This window comes from Syngnathoides biaculeatus, chromosome 19 (assembly GCF_019802595.1).
Source record: "Syngnathoides biaculeatus isolate LvHL_M chromosome 19, ASM1980259v1, whole genome shotgun sequence".
NCBI lineage: Eukaryota > Metazoa > Chordata > Actinopteri > Syngnathiformes > Syngnathidae > Syngnathoides > Syngnathoides biaculeatus.
In genome coordinates this window covers 12,810,061-12,822,701 of record NC_084658.1, presented here as the reverse complement: position 1 = coordinate 12,822,701, position 12,641 = coordinate 12,810,061, and the positions used below count along the sequence as shown (strand labels likewise).

General features: G+C 46.8%; 1 protein-coding gene across 1 annotated transcript; it reads right to left on the bottom strand.

The window, feature by feature from the left end:
- Window positions 1–3,424: 3,424 nt before the first annotated feature.
- Window positions 3,425–12,327, bottom strand: shha (sonic hedgehog signaling molecule a). The gene is made up of 3 exons (XM_061804881.1): window positions 12,025–12,327; window positions 8,020–8,281; window positions 3,425–5,072 (listed from the first exon to the last, which is right to left on the bottom strand). The coding sequence occupies exons 1-3, from the start codon at window positions 12,325–12,327 to the stop codon at window positions 4,408–4,410; spliced, it is 1,230 nt and encodes a 409-aa protein (XP_061660865.1). The 3' UTR covers window positions 3,425–4,407.
- Window positions 12,328–12,641: the final 314 nt, after the last annotated feature.

Below are 12,641 nucleotides of genomic sequence, written 5' to 3'. Positions count from 1 at the left end.
ATTGGTGTGCGTACTGTTCTCGAGCAAGATTTTGTTTTGATATCCAATAACTTTGCAAAGTCCCACAGCGAGAATAATGCCCGTTTATGTAGATTTATATAAAAAATTTAGCTATTTAATGATTGGTTGTGATGTTTTTTTTTTTTTTTTAAACTTTTGTAAAAAATATTGTTTGGGAAAACTTGTCCCGTATGATGATTATTTTTGTACTCTTGTTTATTGTGTAAATAAGAGCTGTTTGTACTGTTTTAAATCATAAAGTCACAATTGTAATTTACATTTCCACATGGCCCAAAACTTGCCGTATCCAAAATAACTAGAATGGCTCAAAATATGACATACAGCCAAAAAAAATTACAGTAATACAGTATTAAGTGATGACATGATTAAAATTGGTCAGTTGTGACGATCGTCATTCTCAAGTCGACTTTACGGTTGTAACCGTTGCGTCGTTCTATCTAAGGAATTTAAAGATTGCACTTTATCAATGCTGACTTTTTATGACGTATTATCACTCGAAAGGGTTCTGTTGCAACACGAGATAAAACACGCTCTATTCCTTCATCGCTGCCGTCGTAAAATAATCTCAAGTTTTCCAACCCAAGCCCCCAAAAGCTCAATCAATAGGCCCACAAAACCAGTTCCACCTATAGACGTAAAATCTGTTGATGTTGTTCCTAACAGGATTTGTGGAAAAGGTTTCAAGGACGAGAAATCGGGAAGAAGCCGTTTTGGGTTCACTTCCATGGCTTGCACTTTGACGAACTCCCAACTCTTGAATTCGCCCAAATGGACCCCCATTCGGAAGCTGGCACCGAAGGCACAATCTGATGACTGGATATTTACCTGTGATCTGAGAATTCAGTTTTATGTAAATCACAGCAAGTCGTCCAGGCCCTGAAGTAATAAGCAGCCCCAGAACCGCCACACGGCCGCCCCGTTTGACCGACTCCTTTAACAAAGTGATAAAGGAATCAGGAAGAGGGAAATGACTTTTTCGGTCAACTCTACCCACAAAAGACGCATCCATCTTGTGGGACGACTACCCCGCCGTGTCGACGGAGGAGCAAACGTTGCCGGGAGGAGGAGAAGGAGAAAAAAAAAAAAAAAATCCGACCAGCGGATGAGCTCTTTTGTTTCACTTGCTCTTGGAAACGAGGAGTTTTGTTTTTGCCAAATACCAGACGGCCCCGCGTTTGCAAAAAGTCAACATTTGTGAAAGGCTCCACTCCTCTCTCCCTTTCCCTCTCTCTCTATCCTTCTCGCTGATGAGCCGCGAGGCAGACTCGAGGGCCCCCGGAGGGATTAGAGGGGAGGCTCTTGTTTACCTGCTCCCAGGAATGCCGCCCCCTCATGCGCGCACGCTTTTGTATCCGCATGCAGGGACCCCGGGGTCACACTCGGCGGTGGAGACGGACCACCTCTCCCCCCCCCCCCCCCCCCCCAACCGCCCCACCCACCCGAAAAAAAAGTTTCCACCTCGCAATATCAACAAGTACACACAATGTGGGCGACCTGAGAGCAAGACGTGGAATTCCTGCTCGTCTTGCAACACTCCTCAGTCGTGGCCTGGTTTACCTTGTTTGAAGGGTTGGCTTTAATCATTTTAGGAATGCTTCTGGCATTACTATTAAAGAGTACGGCAAGCCCGACGTGTAGTCATAGCAGGGAGTGGATGCAGACTGAGCAAATATATAATGCAAATGCAAAACAATTTTTGCTGCACACTTTACAACACATTTATTACACAGGTGCGCCGTCGACAGCCCACAATTATTATGCTTTATCATCTTCATCTTGATATGCCAAACCTGTGTTCCGGAGGGATTATTTTTACCGATTTAGTCCCATTTGTGAACTATAATTTACGTGAGAATATTAAGTATTTTCTCCTTGATGAGGCCACATTTACTTGTTGACTTTGTTTTGCAGAGATGAAAGAATATACTTCATTTTCATAAGCATTGCCACAATATACATAGAAACAGTGCCTTCTTGAAGAATCAATTTTTTTTATTCAAACATCGAGATACTGCAAGGTAGCCTTGTATTATAAGCATTTTACCATAATCTAAAAATAGTTAAACAGTAATTACAAATTAGTCTCATTTTTAGGTCATTAATTTTTTTGCACTGGTACTTCTAATATAAACAATTTCTGTACTTGGTTAGTAGTGCTCTAAATGTCCCCAAAAGGCATCAAATTTGACCATTTTTTTCATCTTTTAAATATTCTATCCATTCATTTTCTTTGCCGCTTATCCTCACGAGGGTGGCGGAGCCTATACCAACTGAGCCGGGGGTACACCCTGAACTCACAATCAACCCTAGGGGCAATTTTAAGTGTTTTATTAATGTTGCATGTTTTTGGAATATGGGTGGAACCCGGGGCGGCACGGTGGATCAGCTGGTAAAGCATTGGCCTCACAGTTCTGAGGTCCCGGGTTCCATCCCGGAACCACCTGCGTGGAGTTTGCACGCTCTCCCCGAAACCTGCGTGGGTTTCCTCCGGGCACTCCGGTTTCCTCCCACATCCCAAAAGCATGCAACATTAATTAGACACTCTAAACTCCAGCACTCCCTGTGACCCTTGTGAGGATAAGCGGCTCGGAAGATGGATGGGAGGAAACCGGAGTGCCCGGGGAGGACATGCAAACTCTACATAGGCGGGGTCGGGATCGAACACGGTCCTCAGAACTGTGAGGCCAACGCTTTATCATCTTGAAAGTATTTTTTCGGGTATTTTTTTTCCCCCTTTACCTTTGCACTCCCACTAGTCCGCCACAAGATGTCGCGCTCGCCCAGTTTATAACCCCAACTTTTCCACAGCGACGGCTCCCTTTTTATTCCCGCTAATAGATTCGGACCAAAATTCCCACTTGCGCCTTCAATATCGTCCGAAACTGGCGAGCGATGACGCTCGCAGACGTCGCGGCGGTTTAACAAGCCCGTAAAGCGTTCAAAGCCGCGGCCAACAAACACGCTTTGTGTGCGCCGGGATGGAGGTTATTTGCGGAGGGCAAAGCTCGTCACATTTGACGAGGGCGCTCCACATTTCACAAGCACGTGAAAGCTTTGCTCAAAAAAGTGCGACGTGTCCATTTTTTTTTTTTTTCCGGGGGAAGGCACACATTATTTCATTTTCTTCAATTTTGTCTGCCCTTTCTTTCCAACTTCTCCTTTGCACCCGTTTGTTTTTCCCCCTCCCTGAAGTCCCCAAAGTTCAGGAAGAGGCAGAACTCCCAAGGTTGAACACATTTTCTTTATCATCATTTTCGTAATAAACATATAAATAATAAACTCTAGACATTTGTTGTCGACACATCGCCCTGTTATGAAAGTTAACTGGTATGCTCTGTCCATATATATATATATATATTATATATATATATATATATATATATCCTACCCAAACTGTGCATCTGCCACATCTCTATAAAACTATTTGCCTATGATTATTTTTTTAATTAAAAATATGGAGGAAAAAAAAAGGAAAATACATTTTTTAGTACATTTACACGAGTTAATTATTCATTCTCTCAACGAAGCAGTACGGCTTGTATCTCTTACCGAATTGTCAGAATCAGATTTTTTTTTTGTGTGTATTCTCAGAAGGAAACGAAAATAAAATCGACAATAGCAACAACCAAAAAAAAAAAAAAATTCAGAATGCAGATTTGAGGCAGAATATATCTGACAACCCTCAAAAAGTACAAGGTTTTTTTTTCTCTTCTTAAATTTCCAACACTTTCCCCCAGTACTACTGTATTTAAATTAAAATATATTCTCATATCTTTACACTATTTGAAATTCGGTAGCGATCTGTCAAAATCTAATTTACAATTCTGTGTATAAAAATATAATTTATGGAATCCCGCCGAGTTTGTTCTTCCCCCAAAATATGCCAGTTGCACACACGCACGCACGCATACATATATAGATATATATATATATGCACATTATGAACATTACAACCTGTCAAGAGTTAGCTTCGTGTTCTTTCTTTTTGCCGTTATTGACTATTTTTTTCGTGTGTGTGTGTGTCATTTCTTGTATGGTTTTGCATCGGACATATACAAAAATAGATTATGCACACTTTTCTCCGCAGCCAACAGTTCACGTGAGAATAAATTATTCAAACTTTTTCTCTTTCTCTCTTTTAAGGCTCCATTCGTTCTTTGAAAGGGGGACGCGTCGTCGTCATGGTATAGAAAAGTCACAGAAATAATAATAAATATCCCATCATCAACTCCAACTGCATGGGGCCTTTGTCGAGGTTTTTTTTTTTTCCTTCTCTTTCTTTTAATTATTATTATTTCATCTACTGGAGAGTCCTACATTTATGTATGTATGTATGTATTTATTTATCTATCGCGTGTGGGAAAAGTCTGGTCCTCAAGTCTGGTTTCAGCTGGACACGCCGAGTGGATGCAAGGCGTGAGGGTCCAAGAGCCACGTTCCGAAGTGATACAGCGCCTCGGAGTACCAGTGCACGCCGTCCTCGTGCGTATAGTTACGGGCGTGGGCGCCGGTGAGCACCGATGACACCCAATGGGCGAGCCGGAGCGGCGCCAGCGCCCAGTGCGCCAGTTCGTGGCTGCTCACCACGGCGTAGCAGGACGCGAGCACCCGGTCCACCACCAGCGTCCCTTGCGCGGTCAAAGGCGCGTAGGAGCCGACGTGTTCCTCCGTGGAAATCCGCGCCACGGTCACCGGCCGGAGTCGCTCGCCGTCCGGCACCAGCACCTCCTGGCCCGGCCGCACCTGATCGGCGAACACCGTGGACGCTCCGCGGCTCCCGGTGGAGTTGTCGGCCACGAAGAGGAGATGCGCGGCGGTCAGCGCGATCCGGTGGCCCGCCGCGGTCTCCACCACGTGGAAGAGCCGCCGCGTGGTCGAGTCCCGGTCGATGAACGTGAGGAAGTCCGTGAAGAGGAGCTTGCCCTCGGCGTCCGCTGCCAGGACCTTGTCCCCGCTTTGGAGGTCCCTCACCGCTTTGGTGGAGCCGTCCTGCAGGGTGACCGTGGAGGATGCCGGGAAGCAACCTCCGGACTTGGCCGCCACGGAGTTTTCTGTCAACACAGACGCGACCCACTTTAGAAATCATATTCTGCGCTACATTCATCACTTCGCTGAATATGGAAAAAAGAAACTGGAAAGTCATTTAGAACAGGTTGCACTTGAAGTGGGTGCTGCTGTTTTTGTTAGCAACACTAATTGAATATTCCTCGTAAGTTTTTTTTTTTTTTTTTGCCATTTTGTGTAATTGTGAACATTTTTAGTCTTTTGTGGTCCCACAAATTAATGTACTCAATTGTGAATAGGGGGGGGGGGTATTTTTTTTTAAAAAAAACAAAAACATTGTTGGTTTTATAGTGTTGGAAATTTATTTCTAAATCATCATAAACTTAAGTTTTAAGCTCAAAACTCTTATATTCCTTTAATAGTTACTGTCAAGTGAATACAAAGTGAACAAATTTGCGTAGTTGGTGCTGCGGTTTTGGTTACTAACAGAGTTGAAATGCAGGTGGGGGAGACATTTTTGGTGCAAGGTGACTTTGTTTGGTTACTATTCCCGACAGAAAGGCTGGCCTCACAGTTCTGAGGACCGGGGTTCAAATCTCAGTCACCCCTTTTTGGAGTTTCCATGTTCCCCTCGTGCCTGGGTGGTTTTTCCTTTGGACACTCCCGTTTCCCCCCACATCCCAAAAACGTGCATTAATGGGACACTCCAAATTGCCCACAAGTGTGATTGTAAATCCGACTTTTGTCTGTCTCCATGTGCCCTGTGATTGGCTGGCGACCAGTTCAGGGTGTACCCCGCCTCCTTCCCGACGACAGCAGTGATTGGCCCCGGCACTCCCGCCGCCCTCATGAGGATAAGCGGCTCAGAAAATGGATGGGTGGACTGTTCATGTCCAGTGCATCCAGAACTTAAAAGACTCGACATTTGGGTGCCTCAGCAGGTGCTGCTGTTTTGGTTAGCAGCAGAGTTCAGATGCTCCAAATGTTCCACAGAGTTTAGTCAGCATAGAATTAATATTAACATGAAGCGTCTTTACGTTAAGTTTACTCAACTGCAGATGGGGCAGGCTTGTTTTTTTTTTTTTTTTATAATTGTAATTTTTTGCACAACTTAATGATAATACAGTTAATGTCACATGAATCTGGAATTTCAAACAAAGAACAAGCCTGACTCCACATCTGGGTTCTTCGACAGGTGTTGCTATTTTGGTTAGCAACGGAGCTCAAATAACTATTTTTGCTGTCCACGTAGACTTTCATTATTATTCATATTTCGTGTCTCTTCACATCTGTTAGGACCTGTAACCCATTAACTGCATTTCCCGATATTATTTTTGCTCAACTGCAGATCGGGCTGACATTTTCGGAGTGACATTCACCACCATTACTCATTTATTTCAATTTATGTCAAATCCTCTTGATTCCAATCTAAATCAAGATAGAATCTTAATTATTATTTAAAAAAAAAATGCAGGAGTGTGTTGCACAACATCGTGTCGTGACCAGACACTGGAACACTAATCGCCATTAAAGCTCATTAAGACCGCATGAGGAGCCGGTTTACAATGGGCAAGGAAACGTAGGTGCTGCTGTTTTGGTTAGCAAACAGGGTTTAAATCGATAGGTCAATAGGTCATTTTCTAAAATCTGTCAATTAGTGATGCCTGGAAAATATTTTGGATAAGTGGGAAATCGGGATTATAAAGCGTGTAGAAGGGAGGGATGGTGAAAATATTTGCAGGTGTCGATAAGAGTATTCTCAAAAAATATGAATATGCCGGTGGTGCACTGTATTTGTGCAAATGTATTGTTGAACTGCAGATGGCCAAGAACCGAACACCCCCCTTTTTGTTGGGCATATGTTTGAAACAATTCCATCTAAGAATGTAATCGAAAGAGTTAGTAGTGCTTGTCCATTGCTGCGGACGTCCCGAAAGCACCACCGTAAATCGAGCAGGTTATTCTTTTCAGGCCTGCAAAGTTCGTTTCACAAATTAGTCCGAGGCGGTCTGAACGCACAGCGTTGCTTCAAAAGTTTCGGAGGAAAGTTGTAAAAAAGAAAAGAAAAAGAGCATTCCCTGTCCTCTGTGCCCTTCTGTGCCGGATGCGTATTGGCCTACTCCGCATTGTCTGGGGGGGGGGGGCCCGGGCTCATCTATTCTTAATTAAAAAACCCAATAAAGATCGGCCATTGTCATTCAAACCCAGTTTGCGGACGGCTAAAGGACCCTTCTTTCTTTTTCTTTTTTTTTTTTTCCAACACCCTCTTCCTTCAAGCTTCTCCCTCCCTTCTATATTTGCTCAGGTGCAGGATCTCTATGTGACAATTCACACAAATAGGCGACTCGCCACTGACTATTTACCCTGCGAGGTCTCTCCACTTGTAGATTTGAATTTAAATGAGGGCCACCGGACTCCCCGAAATGCTCGCGCCCACGTCCCCCTGCCCGCCCGGCCGCTTTTGTGACTCGTCGTGATGACAATAATTTTGGCCTCGGTGGAAGCTCTTCACATACCAATCTCTAGGATCACACTTTCTGGAGGAGGAGGAGGAGGAAGGGTTTTGCGCTCTGAATTTGGAGGGCTTTTAATCTTCTTTTAAGATTCCCGGGCATGAAATAAGGGGACAACCCGCAAACCAGATTTGGCCCGAGCGATTCGTCATTGTTCTCGGGCCAAATCCTTTTGGTAAAGTCGCCTGACCCCCGAATGACACGTCGGGTGGGGGCGGCCCGGCCCGCTCCGCGATCTCGCAAAGTGTGCGCTGAATGATTAATTGGGGATTTATCAGGCCAGTCAAAGTCTAAAATTTGTAGCGGAGCGCCAGATCCACACCGTTTTCGCAACCGTCGGTGTTCCGTCCCGAGTTGGTCAACACATCTCGAAGAAAATGTCGTGAAATAAAAGCCAGAATTCAAAACTTTCGTCTGATATTCATCTTTCGATCTGTAATCGCGTGGTTTGACCCTCGAATCGTCGTGTCTTGCAGCGTACCTGCTTTGACCGAGCAGTGGATGTGGGCTTTGGACTCGTAGTAGACCCAGTCGAAGCCGGCCTCCACCGCCAGCCTGGACAGGGTGCCGTACTTGCTCTTGTCGCGGTCCGACGTGGTGATGTCCACCGCCCGGCCCTCGTAGTGAAGGGACTCCTCGAAGTGGTGGCCGTCCTCGTCCCAGCCCTCGGTGACCCGCAGCTTGACGCCGGGCCACTGGTTCATCACGGAGATGGCCAGCGAGTTCAGCTTGTCCTTGCAGCGCTGCGGACGACAACAACGGACCGGTGAGTTGCGTCTGCCGCGTACCTGCAACGCCGCCTCGTACGCCGAGTCCACCTTTCTGTGGTACAAACCGGAATTTTCCCATTGCGGAACTATGCCTACACCTCAAAAGGTGGAATCGTCTTAGCATTTGAGCTGGTACCTTCAAAAGTCAGCACTTTCGTACCCAGTCCAGCACTTTTTGACCCTAAAAACGATTCACAATCTAATAATTCTCATTATAGGGAACGTGTGAATTATACAATACCGTACACTGTACTGTACACCCTCTTCTCACACCTTGGTCCTTTATAATTTAATTTCCAATTGTTTGTTTGCTACATAAAAGGCGTAGTTCATAATCCGTAATCCTGAACGTAGATCAAAGGTGTCAAACTCAGGGCCCCGGGGCCAGATCCGGCCCGCCGCATGATTTTATGTGGCCCGCGACGCCAAATCTAGAGTGTCAATTTCAATTATTCTTGCAAAAATTTGAGATATTGCAAGCATTTTTTTTGTGCCTTTGATTTCTGATTCCAAAAGTAGATCATAAATCGATGATGTAAATATGACAAGACGGTTAAATATTTGTATTGTTTCATAGTCATAACGGCCCTCTGAGGGAAACCGGAACCATAATGTGGCCCGTGAGAAAAATTTATTTCACACCCCTGACATAGATCGGCATTGGACCCTGGAAAGCCGTTCAGTCCACGAAAGCGCAAAAGTTTCAAATAAGTAGTTTCAGGACCGGTTTTGGGCATCTAGGGCGAACCTTTATTCAGTCCAACTGAATAGTGAGAAGTCCAGAATATTCCTCAAAGGACGGAATCAACACTGCTGCTGCCCTTTTTCTGAGCAGTTTTTGGGTGGTACCTTCCGAGGTGCTTGACTTGGGTTTGATAACATGCTGCGACAGTGTATAATTTTCATAATTAGAATTAACAATTGGAGCTTAGTACCTGGCCAAATGTGGTGGTATATGGGTGTAAACTGTAGGTTGGAGGCCCATTTTTGGTTCCTCTGAGACCCTTCAGTGGGCTTACTTCAACAACGTAAGGTACAGAATGTTCCTTTTGGGGGTGTACCCTTACCTCTACTTTGTGATCTGTACAAATGTATTAGACAGCAGCGCCATTAAAACAAGAAGAGATCCCGCAGAAACACAAAGCGCTTTAAATACAGATTGTTTCAGTTTCTCCTCGCTTTTTTTTTTTTTAAATTAAATCTCAAAAACCGCTGCGCTTTTATCCGGTTTGGAAGCTCGTTGAGCGTATCGACGAGACGTTCCCGTCGTTCTCTGTCCGCATGGCTGAAGCGCTGGCGTGATGCTTAAAATGTGAGCTTGCATTTTTATTTCTCAGCGCTGAGCAGCAGCGTCAGAGGGCACATCTCGGATAAAGGGGCGGGAAAGAAGAAGAAGAAAAAAAAAAGAAGCCCACTATGAAATATTGATAAGAGCCCACATTCGCTTCACTGGGCTATAACATATATGGGTCTGCATGGGAAGGTGCCCCCCCCCCCTCCACTTTTATTTATTTTTTTTATGTTGAAGTGCAAGTGAACGCAACATGGCTGATGTTATAAGTGCGGCAGGTGATCGTTTGGAATAAATGTATATAATTTGGGCGATAAATGAAAGCTGTCTGCGCCCCCCCCCCGGGGGGTGGGTGGGAGGGGGCGAGGATGCTTCGCCTTCTCCAAGACAACTACTCTCCTCCGCCACTTGAGCAATATGTCAAATAAAAACATCACAAAAGGGGGCTTTTCAGGGACCACTTTCATTCTTCTTGTCCTGCGCTGTGTTATGGGGTCGGGAGGGGAGTAAGGGGTGGGGGTGGGGGTGGGGGGCGGGGGGTGTTTTACGTGACGCGCCTCCTTAAGTCGTCTGCTGACTGACAGACTTGTGAAATGTCCACAAGGTCCCTTTTTCCCCTCTTATGGTCCGCACATATATCAGTGGGTGCAGCTTTATGGGCATATCACACTTGTAGAATGTGCTGTATGAAACGCAGAGCGCGCCCCCCCCCCATTATCACCCCCAACCCCCAAACCCCAGCAAGGAGGGAAAAAAAAGACGCATTCTAAGTGAGCCGTAAAGGGCCCCTATTTATTAATTCATTAGGTCGTGTGCCGCAAATCAAGCCCAATTCTGCTCAGCCACCGTAAAGCCCAGCGGGATCCCCCCCCCCCCCACCCACCTACCACCGCCACCACCACCACTCCCCGGACTTTGTGCTTCTGGAAGGAAAAGGGGGGGGGGTAAAGTTGTCCAACAGCCAACCTCTTAATCTGTTTCACAAATGATTCGGTCGCAGGAAACACTTCTCGGCTACCTGTCAGCGCAAACAGCCATTTTGACAACTCTGGCGGGGGGGGGGGGGGGGGGGCGTGTAATGATTTCACGCTTAATTAGCCCCCCGTCAATTAAGCCCGACTGCACGAATCCGTCGTGGAAGCAGACTTCACCCGCAAAACCTCCCGGTCGGCCGCTCTCCGGAGCGCCTTCCCGTGCGCTCGGCTTACGTCCCTCAACAGAAAATGCATTTATTCTCCTAGATAAGCCCCCCACCCACTTCCTCCACCCCCCACCTCCCTACATTCATGCGTAAAATCCCGTGCGTAAAAGTCCCACGGCTTCGTGCGTAAAGCCGCGCAACACCGACACTGTAGCCCCAATAATCCCCATGTGACCCCGCTTACACACAAAATAGCTTATTTTTCCAGTCTGGGAGGGGGGGGAGGGTGGGGGTTTGTACTCCAACCGTTTCCGGCGAGTTTCCATTTTAAAATGTGCCCGAACGCACCAAAATCGACAAAAATCAGCTTGATTTTAGTGGTGGACGGAATATGTTGTTCTGGTGTCATTAAACTGATTTTTTTCTCCTTCTCCCTGAGCCATAATTTGGACCGTGCCACCTCCGAGGTGCGATGATGGGAGGGAGTTATGAAGGAGGGTGAGTGGGAGGGGGGGGGGGAAGCTTTGTGTGTGGAGGTGAGACTCGACCGAGCCGCCGCTGCACGCACGCACGCACGGTGAATATTTCATCTCGGCTCCTCAGCTCGCGTCTGGCCCTCATCAGGACCACCACGAGCCAAATCAACCTGCGTGAATAATTCACCAGTAGAACCCCCCCCCCCCCCGCCCCCACTCACACAATCATTTTCGACCAATTTGCGTTTCGGTAGTGACCAGGAGTCCCCACCAATTTCCCTCACGAATGACGCAGAAAAACCACCAAAAGGTGAAGTTTGTTCAAATCCTCGCAAAATTCAAGACAGTTGGGCTCCAAATTATGTCCGGGCTAACATATATATATATATATATATTTTTTTATTGTATTAAAGGGAGCAGCTGCAGGAGGATACAAATATAGATACGAGGAACAAGGCTTGTGCATGAATATTTTAAATCCGCTGTCATCAAGCATGAAGGCCGAGCGTTCCTGAATGTCCGCATGCGCGCTGCTGCGTCGAGATCTTTCTCCCTCTCTCGCTCTCTCTCTCTCTCTTTGTTTTAATCACATATATACATATTTGAGATATGATATAAATAACTTAAAGTGCGCAGGGTCTGTTTTGGGCTGCGCGCAGCCGTGGATAATGCGCAGAGTTCACGAGGGGGCTAAAACGACTTCAGCGTGGAGGTGCGCAATCGAGTTGACAAGGGGATGGTGCGTTCACGGGCCGCGGAGATGGAGAGCGCGCGCGCGCGCCTGCCTGCCTGGCCGTGTGCACCTTACCTGAGTCATGAGCCGGTCGGCGCCGGTGTTCTCCTCATCCTTGAAGATGATGTCCGTGTTGTAGTTGGGCGTGAGCTCTTTAAAGCGCTCCGAGTTGCGCGTGATTTTGCCCTCGTAGCGGCCGCTCGCCCCCAGCGTCTTCTCGGCCACGTTGGGGATGAACTGCTTGTAGGCGAGAGGCGTCAGCTTCTTCGGGTGCCTCCTCCGGCCGTAGCCCCGGCCCGGCCCGCATCCGGCGCCGGGGGACACCGCCAAGGACGAGCAGGCGACGGCCACCAGGACTATTCTGGTCCACAGAGGCATGGTTCTTAAAAAAAAAAAAAAAGGGGGGGGGGAAAGGGAGGTGGAGGGAGAGGGGGGTGTGTGTCCTTCAGGAGGTGGCCGCCTGTCGGTGCGCCTTTGCCGGCTCACTCTCGGTGCCCTTGCCGCTCGCCCCCCTCCCGGTTCTCTTCTATGACAGGTGCGGAAATGACCGTCTCGGGAAGGGGAAAAACATCCAAAGGAGGCTTGTTTTTTTTTTTTTTTTTTTCTTTCTCCCTCTGGTTTGTTTTTGTTTTACCCCTCTTCTTTTTCTTCTGTGATAGGAGGTGGAATGAAATGAAATAATAATTTAAAAA

Excerpts from the sequence above, each read along its gene's own strand:
- shha (XM_061804881.1), bottom strand. The coding sequence starts at position 12,327 with ATGCCTCTGTGGACCAGAATAGTCCTGGTGGCCGTCGCCTGCTCGTCC. Across the intron at positions 8,282-12,024 it reads CCGACCGGCTCATGACTCAG|CGCTGCAAGGACAAGCTGAA; the intron begins GTAAGGTGCACA and ends TGTCGTCCGCAG. Across the intron at positions 5,073-8,019 it reads CCACTGCTCGGTCAAAGCAG|AAAACTCCGTGGCGGCCAAG; the intron begins GTACGCTGCAAG and ends CTGTGTTGACAG.